This window comes from Phascolarctos cinereus, unplaced genomic scaffold (assembly GCF_003287225.1).
Source record: "Phascolarctos cinereus isolate Bilbo 61053 unplaced genomic scaffold, phaCin_HiC Scaffold_2;HRSCAF=192, whole genome shotgun sequence".
Classification (NCBI taxonomy): domain Eukaryota; kingdom Metazoa; phylum Chordata; class Mammalia; order Diprotodontia; family Phascolarctidae; genus Phascolarctos; species Phascolarctos cinereus.
Window position 1 is genome coordinate 50383835 of NW_027555625.1, and position 23223 is coordinate 50407057.

General features: G+C 39.4%; 1 protein-coding gene across 2 annotated transcripts in view; it reads right to left on the reverse strand.

The window, feature by feature from the left end:
• SPG7 (SPG7 matrix AAA peptidase subunit, paraplegin) overlaps positions 1 to 23223 on the reverse strand; it is an 83560-nt gene that overhangs the window by 43276 nt on the left and 17061 nt on the right. For both annotated transcript variants that reach the window (XM_020989135.2, XM_020989134.2), the window contains exons 4-5: positions 7755 to 7996; positions 469 to 608 (exon numbers count right to left, since the gene is read on the reverse strand). In XM_020989135.2, the coding sequence (XP_020844794.1) occupies positions 469 to 608; positions 7755 to 7996 (382 nt within the window). The remainder of the gene's footprint in view (positions 1 to 468; positions 609 to 7754; positions 7997 to 23223) is intronic.

Genomic DNA, 23223 nt, shown 5'->3' on the forward strand with positions numbered 1-23223 from the left:
AGTCCAAATCCACTTGACTAAACTTACTTCCTCTGATTCCATCGACCTCTATGAACGAAATCCTCAGGTTGCAAGATTAACAACTCCACCCATCTATTCTGCTGACAACACAATAAAGTTTTCATTTGACCTTCATTTCCACACTTTTCATTCTCCTCTTTGTGGGAAACCAAAAACTTCACAAATTTAATGAATTAATAAATGTCATAAAAACTGAAAAGTACCAAAATATTTCAAGCCAAGTTACAGATTTCCTGCTTTCTAAATTTTAAGTATTTCTTGAGTACATTTAATTACTGTTCCCATAAGGAACTACACTGTTAAATAAATGCCCTTGAGATCACCACTTCTAGTTAGTTTCAAAGCTCTTTGGGGGTTTCTTGCGCTCCCTCATGTTATCATGACTTGGTAGAAATGAACCTGACCTACTTAGAGTAGTCATGAAAAACACTGAGGCCACAATCATACTTTCCAAAGAAGCCTGTCCGTTTGTAGGACACTGGAATCCTGTCTCTGCTTTCAATGTTCAGTTCATCTTCAGCCGCTCGCAGCTTCTCTTCAAACTTGTCAATATTTGCAACCTGCATCCGGTACATCAAGGTAAACCGCTGGGGACACAAAGCAGAGGAGGCCAGTGATATGAACGAGTCCCAAACCCAAGAGACTTCACAACAAAGCAGTGGACTGTCAGAATTATATAAACCTACTGGCAGTGGTTATTCCGTCCCCTAAATAGTCCATTCAATTAATCTGGAGTAACACAGATCTTTTTATTATTTCAGTCTCAAAAGATCCACGGCCTCCCTGAATCAACTACAGTAAAAATCCAACTGACAAAAATGCTCTATCAGATGGACACCCCCTTCCCTTGCCCACTAACCTAACAGACAGATTCCAGCGTTGGGAGAAAGGCAGATTAAAGGAAAGTAAACTGAGCAGCATTTTTCTTTTTAACCTCATATCCTGAGCTTAATACAAACATTGCCTAATTTCTGTATCATCCACAACTCTACACAACAAAATGAAGTCCAAATGTGATTAAAAACATTATGTTTCACATACTCTAATTTTTGAGGTAATTAAGAAAGTAAACTAACACATTTCAGAAAAAAAAAACTGCAACAATAAGAGAGGCAGCATAGCAAAGCAGAGTGAGCACTGGACTTGGAGTCAGACTGAAGTGCCCATACCGATTTTGTCATTTGCTACCATTGTGACTTTGGGTGAATTCACCTAACTGGGCCTCTGTTTCCAGAAGGTTTTAAGGTTCCTTCCAGTTTTGTGACTTCTACCTGTGACTGTGAAAAAGGAATTTCTGCTTAGCTTTCAAAATCTAATTAACTAAAATATTTCCATTCCACTCAGGACTCCTATCAATGGAGTTTCTATTATGTTATTTTCATCATTCTAAATTCTATTCTTTCAGACTCTCCATAAAATTTTTTTCTCTTTGAAATTTTCACTATTCAACATTTGTAGGCAGCTACACGTACTCTCCCTAGGAAAATTTACCTAAACCACTTTGACCCTATGACATCCAATCTTACATCATGCTTCACTCAGTTGATCAAAAAGAATTTATTAAATGTTTACTATGTACCAGGCATTGTGCTATGTATTAAGAATACAAAGAAAAGCAAAAATAATCCCTGCCTTCAAGGAGCTAACATTTTAATGGGAGGACAATATATATATACATCACAAAATACAATTAAAATATAGAGAAACCTCAGAGAAAATAGTATTAGCAAATGGAGGGAACCAGGAAAGTCTAGCAGAGTAGGTGGCATGTGAGCAGAGTCTTAAAGGAAATCAGGGATTCTAAGGCTTAGAGGGTAAGAGGAAGAGCCTTCTAGGAATGGTGAATAGACAGGTACTGAGATGGGAGTTAGAACATGTTCAAAGAACAGCAAGTAGGTCACTGTGGATGGATCACAGGGTGCCTGGGCAGAATGTAAGAAGATGAGAAAGACTGAAAGGGACAGGGTTGTGAACTTCTTATTATATTACAGAGATATCAGGGAGCTCCTGGAAGTCATGGTGACATGGTTGGATTAATGCTTTAGGAAAGTCACTTTGACAACAGTGTGGACAAGGAAGTGGGATGGAACACTAATTAGAAGACTAATGTAACAATACAGAAAAAAAAGGATGAAAAATTGAAATAGAAGGGGAGGCACATGAGAGATGTTGTGAAGGCAGAAATGAAAATATGACAACTGCCATTTAAGGGATACATGGCTTGAGCAAGAGAAAGGAGTCACTGATGATGCCAAGACCGTGAACCTGTGTGATTAGGACAGTGGTGACCTAGACAATAATAAAGAAATTCAGGAGGGGATGGGTTGATAATGAATTCTGTTTTGAATCTAGATTGATTTCCACAGAATACTATTAACAACAGTATAAGGAAATAGCATTCTAGGATTTTTCCACCCAGAGGTCATTCAAAGTTGATGCTTCCAATGTGTCCTCTTATATATACAGATTCATATCACAACCTAATTTTCATAAAAATTCAGTAAACTCTGCTGGAAGAGAGAAAAGGGGGAGATTTCCCATTACAAAATTATTATTTTGGCTAATCAGAGGCTTCCCAAAAGCATCCAGCAGTAATTAATTCTTCTCCACCACTATCCCCATATTTCACTAAGTGGATACCTTAATTAACATATAATTTTAGGAGCACTAGGCAATACAGTGGATAGAGTACCAGCCCTGGAGTCAGGAAGACCTGAGTTCAAATCCAGCCTCTGATACATGACACTTACTAGCTATGTCACAGTGGGCAAGTCACTTAACCTCAATTATCTCACCACAAAAAACAAAACCAAAACTGAAAAAAATCCAGCAACATATAATTTGAAACGGCTACATCGTTTGAGGTGGTCAACCAGACTAAGAATTCCCAGATGGGCCCCCAAAGTCATCTGTTTGATCAAAATCAAAGGGAGTCCTTCATTTTTATTTGCATGCATCAGAATAGCAGTCTAGTACACAAACAAGAACTACTCATTACCATGAAAAAAAAATACACCTTTAATAACCCAAGGCAAGTGAAACTTTAAGAGGGAGGCATAAATCATTTTCAAGATACTTCAACTGATACCAGTGACAGTTCCCTAATCAACCAAGCACTTTTTTGGATCAAATCATCTGCTTGCAATGTCATGATTCTGCGCACACATTAAGAATCTCCACCTTCTGTAGGAAAACTGAGACACTAATGCATTGCTGGTAGAGTTGTGAACTGAGCCTACCATTCTGGAGAGCAATTTGGAACTATGCCCAAAAGGCAACAAACCTGTGCATACTCTTTGACCCAGCAATACTACTTCTAGGTCTATATCCCAAAGAGATCATTAAAAAAGAAAAAGAACCTACATGTACAAAAATATTTATAGTGGCTATTTTTGTGGTAGCAAAGAACTGGAAACTGAGGAGACAGCTATCAACTGGGGAATGGCTGAACAAGTTATGGTATGTGAATGTAATGGAATACTAGTGTTCCATAAGAAATGATAAGCAGGTCAATTTCAGAAAAACCTGGAAAGATTTACATGAACTGATGCTGAGTGAAGTGAGCAGAACCAGGAGAACATTGTGCACAGTAATAGCAACACTGTGCAATGATCAACTACAATAGACTTAGCTCTTCTCAGCAATGATACAACAATCCAAGACAATTCCAAAAGATTCATGATGGAAAATGCTACCCACATCCTGGGAAAGAACTATGGAGTCTGAATGCAAATTGAAGCACACTATTTTCACTTTTTTTGTTTTTTGTTTTTTCTTTCTCGTGGTTTTTCCCTTTTGTTCTGATTCTTCTTTCACAACATGACTTATGTGGAAATACGTTTAACATGATTGTACATGTATAACCTATATCAAATTGTTTGCTGTCTTGGGGAGGGGGGTAAGGAAGGAAGGAGAGAGCAGAAAAAATTTGGAAATCAAAATCTTATAACAGTGAATGTCGAAAATTGTCTTTATATGTAACTGAAAAAAATAAAATACTATTTACACTGAAAAAAAAGAACCTTCATCTTCATTGTGCAATGAGATTTCTTTTTTGACTTTGGAAAATTTGGCCAACGGTTGTCATTCTGGCAGCAATGCCTTTTCATTTAATCACTATGTAGTGTAGACAGGTAGACAGGTAGATAGACAGAGAGACAGACAGACAGGCAGACAGATACTGCAATCAGACAAATCAACAAATCATTACATATTTAATGACACACATAACTAGCATTGTGTGAGGTGCTTTACCCAATGAATATCACCTCTGTATAACTTTAGTGAGACCCAAATAATGATCCAAGACACTGAGATAAAGAGATATTCCCACCGTCATGGCAATGTTCTAGCTTCTTGGTATAAAACTGCTTGTCACTGATTTATCCAGAAATAATCCCCCTATGCTATAATTTTGTCAAGAACCCAAAGCAAAGACTGTGACTCAAACAATCCTCTTCAAATGCCACCTCCAGAGGGCAACAACTTCCTAACCACTCAAGTCATTTTCCTTCTTCTATATTCCTACAGCACTTATAATAGGCTTAATTCTTACTGACTGAAAGCTCAATGAGCATCAGTAGAGTTAATGTGGCAGCCAAAAAAGCAAATGGAATCTTCAGCAATATCTTGAGAGACAAAGCTTCCAGAACCAGGCAATGTGAGTCCTTCTGTACATTGTCCTCTTCTGACTATATCTCCTGTACAGTGTTCAATTATGAGAATCACAATTTAGGAAGAACAATGACAAGCTAGAGATGAAGCAGGCACTCAGAATCTGTTGACATGGAACAAAAACCTTAAAAGTCCACAGCCAAAAACATTCAAAGATAAAGAATACTTTTTTTAAAAATTCAAGCTCTGCAAACAGACAGTCAGGAAATTAACCCAAAAATGGTGGTATCTCTATTTTTATCTAACGCTAAAGGAATGAGCAAAGAAAAGTACCTTGGGGAAATGGGAGTGAAGATAAGTATCAATTCTGCAAAAGCATGCTATGAAGAGACAGTTCTCAAATACTCAAATGGATCTGTGATCTCATTGATCTGAATGCTTCCTCCAACAATGACTCATCAGTGCTTGGAGGTGACCCTGGATTCTCAAGGACTACACTAGTGAAGCACAAGTTCTAGCAGGTTCTGTTATGATGAAAATGTTTGAAGCATGGTCCCTGCAACAGACCAAGTCTATTTTCTAAGGATATGCCTAACTAGTAACAGAAAGACTCATTGTCAGACTGATGATGAATTCTTTGGACACAGCAACTCTTAAAATCCAATAATCTGGCTAAGCAAAATCCACTTATTGAGATACAGTATGACACCCAGATTATTCTGTAAGTATTGCTGGCTTGCCCAGGAAAAAGAAGGAATAATGTAGCAGAAGGCCCATGTTCTTCAAAGGCTATTCATAAAGCAACATAAATTAAGAACTAGAAAGGCCTTCAGAAGTAATCTATTCCAACCACATCATTTTACAAAGGAGGGAACAGAAATTCACAGAGGTAAATTCACAGAGGCAATGGAAAGACCACTAGATTTGGAGACAGTGGACCTCTGTTTGAATCCTGGATCTGACACTTAATACTTAATCTGACCTTCAGCCAGTAGTCACTTAACCTCTCTAGGATTTGTAATCTTCGTGAATAAAACAAGAGCGGCTAGAATATATGACCTATAAGGTCCCTTCCAGCTCTAAATGTATGTTCCTAAGAAACTACTTTAAGGACAACAGATGATAAGAGGGCAAAGCAGGATTTAAACCCCCAAACCATTATGTTATCCAAACTTAAGCACAAGTAGAAAATGGAAAAGGGAGAAACAAGGGGGAGATGACTTAGAAGATCCACCCCCATTCAGCTTCATCCCTGAAGATCCAGGGGCTGCTGAACTCCATTCTACATATGCTGGAAGTTTTGATCTATTTGATGTGAACACAATATTCTTGGCAATGATACAGTGATAATAAATGTGAGCTATTAGTATTTTTAAAAATTTTTTTATTACTATTTTTTTCTTATGATTTAGATATCTTCAGGTATCTTTCTGATCTCTAAAGCTAACCAACCTAACTGCCTACTAAGTCACATTCCTGGCTCCTCTAGTTCCACCATCTCTTCTATGTTCAGTCTGTCTCTCCACTAGTTCTTTCTTCTAGTCAAATGTACACACAGGCCTCCCATACCTTGGAAAAATTCTCACTTGACCCTGCTGCCTTCTCTAGCTACCATCTTAATTCTCTTCCCAAGGATCAAATTCCTTTACCCTCTGCTCTTCTCCCTTTATATTTATTCATGGCTGACACACAGTTGGTACTTAACAAATGTTTACTGATTTCTCACGGCTTCAACGCTCATTGCTATACTGAAAATACCTTGATTTATACTCAACAGCAGTCCTGTTATCTCAAATGAACTAGTTCTGGGTCTCTATCTACACCATACATTTCCATTTGGATGTCTTATCATCATGTCAACCTAAAACTGTCTTAAAATTAACTCCTCTCCTCCACTCTCCTTACCTCTCCTCACCCCTGACAATGGCATCGACATGCATCTAGTCACCCAAGCTTGGTTATCTTTAACTCATCCTTCACCACCAATAGTGAACAAATCACCAAGACTTGCTCATTTATCTTATGAAACATCTTATATTTACCTTTTCCTCCATATTTACAAAGCTTTCTACTTCAAGTCCTCAGCATCTCATATTTGGATTACTGTAAGAGACTCCTAACTGGCCTCCTAAGTGTTTGACCCTCCAATTCATTCTGCCAATTTCTGGAAAATTCATTTCCCTTAAATACTGTTTTCATCATGTCACTTTTCCTGCTTGAAAATCTTCCACAGCCCCTTATGTTGGCATATGAAATTTAAACTCCTTGGCTTGGCCTTCAAAGTCCTGAAAAGGCCAGGTCTAGTCTACCTATTGGATCTTATTGCCTATGCCTTGACCATTCACACTGGACTCCTATCTATCCCAAGAACAAGTCTACCTTCATGGCTTTATTACACTGTTCCCATTGTCTGGAGTGTTCTTTCCTTTCCCCAATTATGTAAAACCTACTTATCCTTCAAGGCCCAACTCAAGGTCTCTCTCTTTAAGGAAGCCTCCTCTGACAATTAAATTTCTCAGTGATCTCCTACCACATTCAGGATCTGCACAAAAAAAAAAAATTAGGACTTAAATAGATAACTTGTATTATTCCATATTCCATATGTGTCATTTTAGGGTCCTTGAGAGCCATACCCTCCCTACCTCTTGTATCCTAGCTCATATCAACACAATGTTGAGCATCTGTGTGGGGAATGAGTGTGGGAAACCTCCGCCACGAATATAGATCTGCAACTCCTCAGTAACTTATAATCTTACAGTCAACAAAGCTATTAGTACATGTCAAAGGCAGTATATGTCAAACCCTAAATCAAGCTTCCCTGATTCTCTAACTGAACACATAACAGGCACTAAACACGTCTCAAATGATCAGGATTCATAATTATTTTAAAATACAATCTTGCCTCTCTTAAGAAAACTCCCAAATTGCATTTTACAAAATAAACAAATTAGGGCACAGTGATCTACATTACAAAAGCATGTACCTTAAGGTATCTTAAAATACCAGCTCCCCTAAACCATGCAAAATTATATGATAAAACAAAAATCAACTTCACACTAAAGTCCTGAACAAGATGAGATTCACCTATAATTCATTTGGAAGTTGGTGGATTTACTTACAGGTCGGCCAAATACAACAGCTCCTGGGTGCAGATAGATTTCCACTACATCGCTCTCTGGCACCACCTGGACCCGCTGCACTTCCCCCTTTGCCAGCATCTCATTCACAAAGTCGCTCCAGGAAATGCTAGCCACATTAATGTTTAGAGAGTTCAGCAGGCTCATGACAACAGCAATGACAAATAAGGTCCGTAACCGTTCACGATACATCTGATCTTCCCGTTCTTTCCGTTTCTTTTCCTCTTAATGAATGGGAAAACCAATGAAAAAGATTTAAAACAAATACGTAAGAAACACATTAATATTTAAAAAGAAGGTAATTAAAATACATTTCATCTTATTTGTTCTTTTCTTAAGAAAATCCAATCCAAGAAAGGCAGCATGTGTTGCATGAGATTTTTGCTCTTTAGCCAGTTTCCCAACCAATTTCACTGAGGCAAATGCCAATCATATGACTTGTTCGTCCTGGTGTCCAAGATCACATTAGACAGCCTACAGAAGAATGCCTGTCCACTGCCCCAAACGGTGCCTTCAATAATCAGGCAGCTGTGACATAGCATCAAGAGTACCAGACTAGGAGTCAGAAGCTCTGGTTTCAGATGCCAGATCTGCTATGGGGTGCGTGACCTTGGGGGAGGCAATTCCATTCTCTGGGGTTTATTTCCTTCATCTGTAAAATAAGGGGGTTGAACTAGAAAACCCCTCAATTATAAGCCTGTAAATTATGGTAAATCATTCCTTTTGTTAATCATTTATGCCAACTACATACTCACAATTGTGCTAGGTGCTATGAGGTCACAAAAATATTTAAGAGAGAATCACAGAATAAAAGAGCTAGAAGGATTTCTGTAAATAATCTATGTTAATAAGCATTTATTAAAAGCTTACAATGTTACACTGTGCTAAGTAAGCCTTAGGGGTACAAAGTAAAGAGCAAAAATAGTTCTTGTCCTCAAGGAATTTGCATTCTAATGGGACAGGCAACTTATACAATAAATAATATATATAAGATACCTTCAGAGTAGATAAAAACAGACTTTAGAAGGCAGGGAAGGCTCTAGTGACTAGGAAGACCTGGAAAGGTTTCATTCAGGAGGTGGCATTTGAGATGAGTCTTGAAGGGAGCTGGGGATTCTAAGAGGAAGAGGTAAGAAGAGAAGAGTATTCTAAGCAAGAGAGACAGCCAGTAATGGCAGGAAACAGGAGGTAGAGTCAGTGTAAGAAACACCAAGAGGCCAGGGTAGATGGACCACTGAGTGCACAAAGGGCAGTCTCATGTGTTAAAAGACTAGAAAGAGGCCAAATTGTGAAGGGCTTAAAATACCAAAAAGAGGACTTTGTATTTGTTCCTGAAGTTTACTTGTGGGGGGAGGGTGGGAAGAGAAGGTGTGACATGTCCAGATTTAGGAAAATGACTTTGGCAGCTACGTGGAGAATGAACTGGAGAGGAGAGAGACTGGAGGCAAGAAGATACACTAAATTACGAGCTCCTTGAGAGCACAGACTGTCTTCTGCCTCCTAGCTGTTTTAGCACAGTGACTGGCACACAGCAGGCACTTAAATGACTGACAGCATAATTAGGAAACTACAGCAAGGGTCCCTTACAGAGGTGACAAAAGCCTGAACTAGGGTGGTACCTTTGAGTAGAGAGGAGGAGATGTACATGGGAAACACTGTGGAGGTAAAAATGACCAAATCTGGCAACTGAATGACTATATGGAGCAAGCACTAGAAGATGAGAAGATTACAAGAAATGGGTGACAGGAAGGATGGCAGTACCCTTGCCACTAATAAGAAAGTTGGAAAAGAAGAAGGTGTGGGGGAAAGAGGAGTGCTGTTTTGGATATACTAAGCTTGAGATACCTATGGGACACCCTGTGAAAAAGGTCTAAAAGGCAGTGTGAGGATTTGAGGCAGCTCTGAAGAAAGACTAGGCCTGGATACATAGATCTGGGAATCAGGAATGAGCATTTATAGCAGGTGCTTCTGAGGTACACAGCATTATGCTAATTGCTGGGCATACAAATATAAACACAAGACAGTCCCTGATCTCACGGAGCTCACATCCTAGCAGAGGAAGCCAATACACAGAGGAGGTTTCAGAGGCAATCAGATCGAAGGCCCCAAGGTCCTTAGAGTGCAGTGGCAAAGCACACAGTAATGAATCTTCCTTAGTGGAATCTCCATTTTAAAAAAACTTATTGGTTTCTGATTTTAAACCATTTGACAGTACCAAGGACTTTGGAGGCAAGAACCTCGTTTTTCAGATCTTCAGCAACTGTGGTTACGCAGAATATAGGAGCTGCAGTACTAGTAGGGGAGGCTGCCAGATCCCATCTCCACAAGGGTTGACTCCCTGTATTTTGGCAATGGGGTCCAGGATGAAAAGCAGAGCCAGTTATTTGAGAGGGGCTGCTGTTCCCCAAGCTCTTGAACTTAGCTGCCAGGAAGCTACAGTTGGTCAATGGTTGGTAGCAGTAGCAGACAACCACCCCACAAAGATCAGTCCCCTCAATGATTCAATGACAGCTGCAAGAGCTAACTTGGAACCAAGCCAAATGGAGAGCAAATGGGGGGTGGGAGAGTTGAAGGATATGGGGGGGTACTGATATTTCTAGGCTTGTGGGCTCAAAATCCTAAGCTATTTCTATATCTCCACCAGGGCATGAAGGGAGGTAGGGGCCTAGGCACAAACTGCCTCTTGTCTCTCCAACTGGGTGCCTCTCTTTTTCAGATAGGCTGGCTTGGCTGTCCCATCAGTGGCAGCTGGTCTTGGTGATAGGGGGGATGGAGGGGCTCTACCTGCAGAAGGGTTGGTTCTTGAGGCAAAGCCAGTGGTTTGGGGGGCATTAAGATGATAACTAGATCCATGATATCTGATGAGATCACCAAATGAGAGAATGAAGAAAGAAAAGAGAGGTCATAAAAGAGCTCTGGGATAAACCCACAGAGAGTAAACAAGACACAAAGATCCAGCAAAGGAGTTTGAAGAGTAGTCAGAGAAGGATACGAGAACAGAGTCACAAGAAAGGAGAGATTATGCAACAGAAGGTGGTCAACAGTGTTAAATGCTGCTGGCCAGCTGATCTGGCACTTAAAATATACCTCTGGAGAAAGTAATTTCAGTTGATTAATGAGATTAGAAGTCAGAATTCAGAAGGTTTAGAGCAATGGTGTGAAACAAAAAAAAAGTCCCTGCTGGCCACTACTGACTTAGAAAGCCACAAATTAACATCAACTGGATTGCACTGGATTTTCATTTATTTTGTTCCACATTTTCCAATTACATTTTAATTAGGTTCCTGCAATCCCTCCGGGCAATCCCTCCAGTTGGACACCTCTAGTTTAGAGGAAAGTGTGAAGCGGGTACTGACAATTTAGTTGGGAACCTAGGGGAGGGACTAAGTACAGATGACTTTCAAGACGTTTAGTGGAAGAGGAGCAGAGAGATACGATGAAGACTAGTGGGACAGTAAGCTCTACAGAAAGATTTCTGAGGACATGGTAAACAGGAATGTCTGTAGATAGCATGGATGGAAGCATTAGATAGGATGAGAATGAAAACAGAGGGAGGGTATGATATGGGGGCAATCCAAGAGAAGAGAACGGAATCAAGGTAGCATGCAATGGAGTTAAGAGTGACAAGAGTCATCTCCATCAAAGATGGGGATCAAAGAGGGGATACTGAGGAATAATTTCAGGTGATTAAGAATTGTAAAAGGGAGGGGAGGCTAGGTGGCGCAGTGGACAGAGCACAGAGCACCGGCCCTGAAGTCAGGAGGACCTGAGTTCAAATCCGGCCTCAGACCAAACACTAGACACTTACTAGCTGTGGGACCCTGGGCAAGTCACTTAACCCCAATTGCCTAAAAAGAAAAAAAAAGAATTGTAAAAGGGAAAAGAAGAAGCTTGAGGCAAATTTTTTCAGTCAAGTACAAGGTAGCTAAAGACTGGATGGGAGAAGAAACAGAAAAGAAAGTTGAGAACAGCTTCTGTGGTGGGTGGGACAAAGAACAGATTAAAGAGGAGCAGAATGACTGCCCTGCTACAGTAAGGGTTCAACTAAGATCAGATAACACAGCAGCAAAGCCAGTCAGAATAGTTTTGTGATTTCTTCCAGCTCTAGTTAGCAGAACTTAGTAGGATAAAAGGAAGTAGATGATGGAAGTAATGCCGAGTTGAGGGTTGACAAGGCATGAGGAGCAAGAGGACTGGAGGAAAAGAGATTTGAGAATAGAGAACAGGGTAAAGTTGAACTTAATCACCAATTCATTGAGATTGGGAAGGTACTGATAATCTGGTCAGGAAATTTTTCCATACATGAACAATTAGTCAATAGTATGAAACAGCATATAAATGAGCACTAATATATTCTGCACCCACACTAAGTGCTACACAAGTGTAGAGAATTCTCATCCCTTTCATTAGTCCTGCCTCCTTCACTGAATACTCCTTGACTCCTCCAGTTCATAATGATTGCTATAGATGACATCTCATGACTGAAAAGATGAGAACTCATTTAGCATGGACAGTGGAAAAAACAGAATGGACATGACAGCTTTATTCAAGTATTTGAAGACCCGTCATGCAGAAGAAAGTTTAACTAGTGGAGCAGCTAGGTGGCAAAGTGGATAGAGCAAGGGCCCTGAAGTCAGGAGAACCTGAGTTCAAATCCAGCCTCAGACCAAACACTTGACACTTACTAGCTGTGTGACCCAGGGCAAGTCACTTAACCCCAACTGCCCCAAAAAATAAATAAATAAATTTTAAATAAATTTTAAAAAAAGAAGAAGGTTTAACTAGTTTTGCCTGGCCTTCAAGAATGCAACTAAGAATAATGGGTATAAGTTGTAGAGTCAGACTTAGGTTCCACGTAAGGAAAAACTGAGGCAGCTTAGCTATTCTGGTCTCAGACCCTTACTAGCTGTGTGACCCTGGACAAGTCACTTAACCCTATTTGCTTCATTTTCCTCATCTGTAAAATGAGCTGGAGAAGGAAATGGCAAACCACTCCAGTATCTTTGCCAGGAAAACCCTAAATGGCATCACGAAGAGTCAGATACAACTGAAACAATGGAACAACATCAGAGGAAATCCTAATGATAAGAGCTGTACTAAAGTGAAACAGGCTACATCAAAAAGTAATAGAAAAATTCCTTGTTACATAGGATGGCTCTCTGGGAAACTGGGGGGTGGTAGCAGGAGAGATACAGAGGAGAATTTTGGTGATATAAGAACAAAAAAAATCAATTAAATTTTTTTAAGTAATGGGTTCCCCATTACTAGATATTCACTTGAGTCTATATATTATATAGAGAAGATTCCTGCTCAGATACAGATTCAACTATATGACCTCTGAAGTGCTATGCAACTCTGAGACTGTGAAATTCTAAAAGAAGAGATTAGTGTGGGCTACAATTACTACAGAAGACTTCACAGACTAGATTGGATTGAGCCAGGCCTCAAATAAAGGTATGATTTGTACAGGTGCAGAAGAAGGGATGGAGAGTGTCAGACCTCTGGTAGATATGATCTATGGGCAGGGAACAACTCCATGGACTAAATATAAATGCAGCACTTACCAGGTCAAAGGCTCTGTACCAAATCATTGGAAGACAAAGTCAGATCTAGATGGAAAATAAGATCTGAGAGGGGGATAAAGTAGATACACAAATGACCTATCCAAAGAAGGCGGATCAGGGAAGGCTTCCCAGAGTAAGCAGTGCCTTTCAGAAGGAAAGGAAGGCCAATGAAGAAAGCAAACAAAGGAGGGTGAAACGGTGACTAACAAGGAAAAAAATCACATCCACTCCCTGGGGTGAGGCCAGAGGTGTGGAGAGTACGTTCTCACAAGGGAAAAAGGCAAAGTTTGGCTGTAGAGTCTGCTGCAGAAATGAGCAACAGTTTCAACATCATGACTTTGACTAAGCTCTGAGGATTACATCCTGGAACCTTCCTGAGGCTTAGTCAGAACAAATCACATAGCTCTTCATAACCTGAGGCCTTTTAACACTTAATAACTCAAGACAGTCCTTGTCTTTCTTCCCTTTCTTTGTTCATATCTCCTGGCACTTCTCTTGACACACTAAATTACACTCATACACATTAAGTAGGCACATACAGCTTCCCCACACAGAAGCAAGTAGGCCAGCAGACAAAAAGAGACAAACACACCCCAAATAAAAAGAGCTCAGGCCCAGAGCAGGGAAGATATTCACAACCTGATGAACTGTACCTGAGCCACAGGCAGGGGATGGGCAAAGAGGTCCTCCTTCACTGGTTAGTGGAGGTGGTGCCTGAAAATAGCAGACCAGGCAAGAGGCGGAAAAGAGGAGCCTACGACAGGAGTGACAGGATAAAGCAATGTGGCTTAGAATAATGGTTATGATTTTTGGTTCAGCTTAGGAGAGAAAACCAAATGAGCACAACTGCAGTTGGAAAACAGAAAGATATTTTTGAACTTCATTTCAAACTATTTCCACAAAGAGTAAACTATACCCAGGTCATTACTCATCTTAGAATGCATAATTCTCTTCTAAGTTATAACTTCAGGCAAATAAATAGTTTACTATAGCTACAGCATTAGAAATCATCTCTGATACTTCATTTCAATCTAGTTCTCTAATTCAAGAGGCTGTTTCCAAAAAACAGAGAATTCATTGTTAGAGAGATGGATGCTTTAAAAAAAAGTTTCCAAGAGTTGATTAATTCTTGGTAATAATAAAAATGGAGATCCCTTTTCTCCAGATAATTGTATGATTTCAATATAAAAGTAAAGCATTAGAAACAATTTAACTCACGTTGCTGAGCATTTTGTATATTTACTTGTACCAGAGATTAAATTTATGAGTAGAAATTTAGGCCAAAGACTGCAGCACAATTATTTCTCATTAGTCTATCTTTATACTCTATGCAGAAAAGGTACATGATCCAACCATCTTGCTAAAATTATCTGCTCTTCAAGCACAAAGCATTTTCTAAAAATTTCATCTGCTTTCTGGTTTAAGCCTGACTTTTAGAAAGACATGGTTTAGCTATAAATAGAAGCAATACAGCTTTGTTTTGTACATACAAGATTACTGACTCTCACGCCTCCTCCGGAGATCTCTCCAATAAAAGGCAGGCCCTCTCCTATCAACACGAACTGGATATTCTAAACCCTAGTATCCTGGATAGTGGAGGATATTATCATAATTAAGGCAGTATTTTTCTTTACCCATCACCACCCATCTACCATGTACTCAAAACAGCGATGTCTCTGTCTAACACACTGCCCTCAGGAAGATTAATTAGGAAGAAATCAAATACTAAATAAAAGTAACAGTGAGCAAAGAAGACTACGTAATGAAAAGCTAAACAGCGTGGTACAGACTATGTAAGTTCAACAGGAATCTAAAGGAAAGGGTATCAAAGAAAAAGTAAGTCAGGTAAAGTTTAATCAGAAAGAGTGACCTGAACTAGGCCTTAAAGGATGCACAGCTTTGGGGACTCTATAGAGCAAGAGTGCTTAACCTGGGGCCCATGAACTTGTTTACAAATATATAGGCAGAGATAGTGATAGAGCTGGTTTCCTTTGTAATCCTACATATTCTATGTCTTTTTAAATAGAGCCTTATTACAAGAAGGGATTCATATGATTCACCAGACTGTCAAAAGGACTCATGACATAAAAAGGACAAAGAACTTAATGTACAAGGAAAGGGGGGGTCAATTCCAGGCAACGGAAGCAACAAAAGTGAAGGCACAGAGGCAGAAACGAGCAGTGGCCAGTGAAAAGTCCTGCCTAAAATCTGCCCAAACAGAAGATGGGCCAATAGGTGTGGTAAGCACTGTCTAGGAAAGCACTTTGTAAAGTGCTCTGCAAACATAAATGGGGAATTATTACATTACAATAGGGGCTAGAATATGGACAGCCTTAAAAATGGATGAGGGAAGGTAAGCTTTACTATGGTGAGAAATTAAGAGAAAGCACGTGGCACTGGATGGAGAGCAAAGCCTGAATCAAAGCCTGGCTGAAATTCTGTGCCTCCCCCCAGCCTGGCTGTGTGACCCTGGGCGAGTCACTTCTCTCCTCCATAGAGCAGGGTTTAAACTGCTGAGTAGGTGCTGACCTGTACTGGCAGAGGAAGCTTCCTCACTAGGAGTTCCCTAAAACAATGAGGTTACAAGTCTGATCCAAAGAAACAATAGGAATATAGCACACAATGAATATAAGATGAATTTCAAAGGAAAAACAGAAGATTTAGAGGCCAAATGAATGTAGGGAATGAAAAAGGAACTTGAATCAAGAACAATATCGAATTTAGAACCAAGGTGATCTTTTTTTGCCCTGCATTTAGAAAGTTTTTCTTTACCTAGAACATATAGGGTTTCAAGGTTTGAAAAGTGCTCTTCAGACATCTTATGGCACCATATGAATGCAAGAATAATCCTCATGGCTCTCTGCCACTGCTCAGTCCTGCCAGGGGTTCTCCTTGCTCCACATTCACATATAGTGCTCTCATCCATTCTCCTGACTTCAATGATCACTTCTTTTTTTTTAAACTTCTTTCCCCAATATTTTATTTTTCTCCAATTACACATAAAAACAATTTTTAACATTCATTTTTTATATAAAATTTTGAGTTCCAAATTCTTTCCCTCCTTACCTTCCCTCCCTCCCCTACTGAAAAGGCAAGCAATTTGATATAGGTTATATATGCGCAATCATGTAAAACATATTTCCATGTTAGTCATAGGAAAGAAAACACAGATCAAAAAAAACCCCAAAGAAAGTAAAGAAAACATATGCTTCAATCTGCATTCAGACTCTGTTAGCTCTTTCTCTGAAAATGGAGAGCATTTTTCATGAGTCCTTCTACATTGTCTTAGATCTCAATGATAACTTCTACAGAGAGCGACTCCTGAATCTTCATACCCAGTTGTCATCTCTTTGGAGCATCATCACTCAACTGCTGGACATCTCAACCTGGATGATCTACAGACACCCCCAACTCCCTCTTTCCAAAACAGAACTCATTCTCTTATCACCAAATGTGCTTGTCTTCTTGACTGCCCAATTTCAGTCAAGAACATCACCATCTTGCCAGTCACCAAAAATGGCAACCTTGGAACCATCCTGCTTTATCTTGTCTCATACTGCCATCTTCCCGACTCTGCTTCCACCGCATCTCTTGAATGTTTCCTTCTCTCTCCACCCATGGCCATGACTCTCTCTCATATGGAAAGAGTTTGGTTTGGGAAAGGTTTGGTAATACACACTTGGGACACCTATCAGATCTGAAGGGCTCTGACTCCACATAGTTGGGCCTTTTTATGCCTCTGAGTGACCATATGACACAGTTAAAGCCCTAGGCCCCAGGGCAATAAGTTCCAGGTGAGAGTTTTGTCACCCTTTAAAGAAAAAAATTAATTTCATCTGTGTGAGGGGGAGAAGGACCCTACCTACTAAATAGTGGTCCAGTTCAGCTCCTCTTTCTGTTTTTGTCTTCTTCTGTTCCATTTCTGCCCACTGAGACTGTAATTTCATAGCCCAAAATGTGATAGCAGCACTGTCACTGACAGAGAAACTTTGTTACGGAAATTTTTACAAATCTTTTCCATTTTTTCATCTGTTTGTTATTCTTCTTACAGTTTTAGAATGAACTGCTTTCACAACAATCTAGCCTAATTGGTCCCACATTAACCTTGCTGCAAACTTGGCTTTCTCTCTACTGTTTTACATTGTTTTAAGAACTGATGCCATTCATAAACAGTCCAATCTTTTATTCTGCAATATTTTACCAATGAGCTTATATGCTAAACCAGTATTACTTTTTCTAACATCTCTCTCTGTTTGATAAGGAGATCAAATGTTTGTTGGCTCAAGCAGTTTCTAGGTTCTTTCGACCTTCTCAAAACAACTGCTTTATATCAGTTAAAATTCAAGAGGAAATTATGATCCTCTAGAGCAATATCTGTTCTTCATTATCCATATTTTGCAGAAAAAGCTTGCTTAAATAGGTACTATTGGAGCTATTCTAACTGCATCCAATCAATCACTCAAAAAGTATATAGCAAGCACTTATGTGCCAAGCACTATGTTAAGCACTGGGAATACAAAAAGAAATTAAGATGCTTACTGGACAGTCAGAATGTCTGAAAGGCAGTTGAAGAAGATACAAGATTAGGGGGCAGCTAGGTGGCGCAGTGGACAGAGCACCCGCCCTGGAGTCAGGAGGACCTGAGTTCAAATTCGGCCTAAGACATGTAACACTCACAAGCTGTGTAACTCTGGGCAAGTCACTTAACCCCAATTGTCTCACTGGAAAAAAAAAAAGAAGATACAAGACTGGACATCACAAGAGAGATTAGGGCAGGATGGGAAAATATGAGAATCATCAGCATAGAGATAGTAATTAAATCCATGGGAACTGATGAAATCCCTAAGCAAAACAATATAGAGGGAGAAGAGGGCCTAGGATAGAACCCTAAGGGACACTTAGAGAGTGTGATCTGGCAGAGGATCTAGCAAAGAAAACAGAGAAGGAGCAGTCATGCAGGCAGGAGGGGAACCAGGAGAGAGGAGTTGTCCTGAAAACCTAGAGAAGAGAGTATCAAGGAGAAAAGAGTTGAGAGTAATTAAGAGTGTCAGAGGCTACCAAGAGATCAAGGAGAATGAGCACTGTAAAAAAGCTATTGAATTGTTAGTAACTTTGGAAAGAGAAGTTCTGGTGGAATGATAAGGTCAAAAGTTGGATTACAAAGGATTAAGAAGAAAGAGTACCTAGAGGCTCCTACTGTACACATCTTTTTCAGGAACTTAGTTCCTGAAGCTCCTTAGCTCCAGAAGATCTATAAGATGGTAATGTGATAGCAGGGATAGAAAGAGCAAGTGATTTTTTTCAAGATGGGGGAGAAACAGGCACGTTTGTAGGCAGTAAAAAATGAGCTAGTAAAATGGGAGAGATTGAAAATAAGTACAAGAGTGGGGATGACAACAAGGGACAATGTGTTGGAGCAGATGGGATGGAATGGGATTGCTTAAACAAGCAGAGGGGTTAGCCTTGATAAAGAGTAAGGCCACTTCATCATGTGAGGCAGAGGTGAAGGAAGAGTGTGACAGAAGGCACCTAAGTGATAGAGAAGGAAGAGGGGTCATCCTTTGGAGACAATTTTTATCTTTTTTTTAATAAGCACAATCTGACCATACTGACCACTGATTTAGAAATAACTCTATCAGTAACAAATTATTTGCCATCTATTGAGATGTAACAGTTTCATCTCTTGTGGTATTATATGGCAATTTCCATTTCCAGGCGCTTCTCTCTTATTAATAAAATGTCTATGACATATTAGATATATATAAATGTATACATATGTACACATTTATGTAGGTATGTATATATACATATGGATGTACGTAGAGCAGGAGGCTTCTACATAATTGTGTAATGCTATATAAAGGCATGAGGCCTCTTCTTTTGATGAATCAGAGTTTTCATTGTTTTACCCTTTTCCTAATAATGCACTAAAGTTACTGAACATTAAAATTCCTGGCACTTAGTAGGTGATTTATAAGTGTTTGATGAACTGAATGGATTGTCAGTCAATAAGCACTTGTCAAGCACCTACTACTCGGTAGCACAACTGCTAAGCACTATGGATACAAAAAAAGGCAAAAAACAGTCCCTACTCTAACAAAGCTCCCAGGCTAATGAAGAAGACAACATGAAAAACAACAAAGTTCAAACAAGATGAAAAACAACAAAGTTCAAACAGGATACACAGATAGATATATACATGTATATATACACACACACATATATATATATATACACACACACACACATATACACACATACACATACACATACATACACATACACACACACACACACACACACACATATATATGATCAATTGGAGATAATAAAAAGAAGACACTAGAATTAAAGGCGGATTTTAGCTGTGGCCTAAAGGAAGCCAAGAGATGGAGATGAGCAGGGAAAGAATTCCAGGCATGAGGGACTGAGTCTGGAGAGTGCTGTATGGGAGGAACAACCTGGAGGCCCAGGTCACCAGACTGCAGAATCTGTGGGGGAGATGGACAATAAGAGATGACTGGGAAGGAGGGAGGAGCCAAGTTGCAAGGGCTTTGAACACCAAATAGAGTTTTTCATAGTTGGTCCTGGAGGTGAAAGAGAGCCACTCGAGTTTACTGCATAGACGAATGACATGGTCAGATCTGTACTTCAAGATTAATTTGACAGTTGATTGGAAGATGGACTGGAGTGGGGATAGACTTGAGGCAGGGCTAATGCAATATTTAAGTATGAGTTAATGAGGGCCTGCACTAAATTCTCTGCAGGATGTCTTTGCAAAGGTTATTGGTACATAAACTGAATCTTGAAGGTGATTTTTTAAAAAACAAATACTTATGTGCAACACAAGGCAAGGAAAGTCTCATAAAATTATTTTCTGAACAAAAGACAGACTTAATTCAAAAAGACATAGCTACATTAAAATTAAGCTGCTGGCCTAAACTAGATCATGAAAGTTCAAATCATATTTTTTATTGCTTTGGAGCCACAATAAAGCCAACTCTACCAGGATAAGTCAGAGACAATAAAGAAAGAAAAGGCACTAGAATTAAGGAGGATCAAGAAAGGCATCTTGTAGAAGGTGGGATTTTAGCTGGAACTTGAAGTAAGTCAGGGGAGCCAGGAGAGAGAGGGGAGGGAAAGGATACCAGGCATGGGGGAAGCCAGTAAGAATGCCCAGAGTCTGAAGATGGAATGTCTTACGGGAGGACCATCAAGTATCCAGCGTCACTGGATCGCAGAGCACAAGAGGCTGAGGGGACAGAACACAAAGAGAAATGGGAATAAAACAATTCAGAACTTCCACCACATAACCAAAAAGTTGGTAAAAATCATGAACACAGCCGATGTTGGTAGGCTACAAAAATAACAGGCACACTAATATATTATTAATGAAATTGTGCACTGGTCCAACTATTCCACAAATCAACGTCAACATATACAAAAGAGACCAAAACGGCAATACACCTTGACCCAGATAACAGGTCAATTGACCCAATAAGGTATACAAAGAGGTCAAAAACAGAAGGGAAAAAAAAGGCCCCATAAACACCAAAATACTGATAGCAGTACTTTTTTGTCATAGCAAAGAACTGGAAACAAAGTAGATACCTGATGACTAGGGAATGGCTAAACAAATTTGTGATATATTAAAGTAATGAAATGTCACTGTATCCTAAAAAGCAAAAACATAAAAAATTCAGAGAACATAGGAAGTCTTGTATGAACTGATGAAGAGTAAAGTAAATTGAAAGAAGAAAACAATATACACAGTGACCAAAACAATGCGACTGGAAAAAATGAAAACAAAATAAACCCTGTACTATTATCATGACCAATCTAGGACACAGAGAAACACTGAGAAAATGCACCTCTTTCCCGTTTTTGCAAATGTGGAAGACTATGTGAGGGAGACTGCACATAATGTCAGATATGATTAATGTGTTGGTTAGTTTTGCTGAACTGCTTTTTTCATTTCTTTCAAAAATTTTTACTGCAAGGGATGGCTCACCAAGCAGGTTGGGGAAGAGATATATTTGGAAATGAAGGTGATGTAAAAATAAAAGATATTAACAGATAAAATTTTAACTATCCCAGAGTTATTCCTCTAATCACTCTCTTCTACCTACCCAAATCCTACCTTCCCCCTTCAGGCTCAAAAACTTCATTTGAGGCAAAAAAAATTTTTTTCCATCTTAATCACAGACATTTGCAAATGCTTCCTTTATTCTTCTGCCTTATTACTTTCTAGTTTTTGCTACTAAATACATGTGAGAACAGAAAATTCGACCAGAGACCCTTCATTCATTTCAATAAAACCATCTGTAAAACTATTTCTGTGGAATTCTGGGAAAATGGCTGCATTTCAGGACCTAGAAAAGCACAGGTCCCTAACAAACACCCATGTAAAGTTCTACAAGTGCTTCAGTTCAGAACCCAAAACCTGCCATCTGCATAATCAATAACATTTTTGGGGGGCCTACAAGGATCACAGGAAGGAAAAGGAAACTCCAAGCTCAGAAATGTCCAAGGAGAAAAACAAAGAAGGAGGCAAGGCCAAAGTCTAAGTCTAGCCACCAGGAGATAAAAGCCAAAATTCAGGAATTCCTGCAAAGAGTGAATCCTGATCTTAGTCACTTCTTCCCACAGGTTCTTCCCATAAGAATACAGGAGGGAGCTAAATCTGATTCAAGTACAATGCCCAAATTCAAAACCTGAGGCTGGAGATATGGGTAAACAGAAGAAAATGCTGAACAAAATAAATAAATATTATGGCTTAAGATATAAACTCAAAAGAGGAGAGAGCAACTTAACAACCAGATTAAGGAGACCTCAGAGAAAAGAATGTCCTGGCCACAAGTACCGCCAAGAGTCTCTGAAAGAAATGAAATGAAAGATTTAAACACAACGTTAAAGAAAACAACTGGGAGGGTAAGAAAGGCAAAGAGAATTAATAGCTTAAAAGAGATGGTGGTAAACCTACTGAGCTGCTTGAAAATTAGATTAGACAATGAAAAGTATACATTATTGGTTTATTGCAGACTCTTAATAAACAAATGCTTGCTGACTGACAAAACTTTAGTGTATGATCTTCAGGGATTGCTATAGCCAAGAATCACTTTGCAAAAACGTGATAAGAAAACAATTCACAAGATCATTTTCATGAAATTGTGAGAATTAAAATTCTTGGAATTAAAGACCTGATTCTTAAACTTTTTTTTTTAAGTGAGGCAGTTGCGGAGTTAAGTGACTTGCCCAGAGTCACACAGCTAGTGAGTGTTATGTGTCTCAGGCTGGATTTGAACTCAGGTCCTCCTCACTCCAGGGCCGGTGCTCTATCCACTGTGCCACCTAGCTGCCCCCTTAAACTTCTACATATAAAGCCACAAAAGTAACATCTAGGAAACTGGAATTAATATAGATTTTCATATTGTACACATATGTGAAAAGAACTTTATTTTTCTAACCTTTTTATTTAGGGGCAGCTAGGGAGCACAGAAAACTGGCCCTGGAGTAGCTATTTGGACCTGAGTCCAAATATGGTCTCAGACATTTGATACTTGCTAGCTGTGTGACCCTAGGCAAGTCACTTAACCTTGACTACCTTGCCCCTCCCTCAAAAAAAATTAAAGCTTTGAGTTCCAAATTCTATGCTTTTCTCTCTCCCTCCCCTTACCCCTCTGAGATGGCAAGCAATTAGATATAGGTTCTACATGTGCGATTACGTAAAACATCTCATGTTAGTCATTTTGTACAAGAAGACTTGAATAAAAGAAAAAATGAAAGAGTGAAAATAGCATGCTTCAATCTGTATTCAATCAAAATCAGTTCTTTCTCTGGAGGCAGATAGTATGCTTCATCATTAGTCCTTTGGGACTATCTTGGAT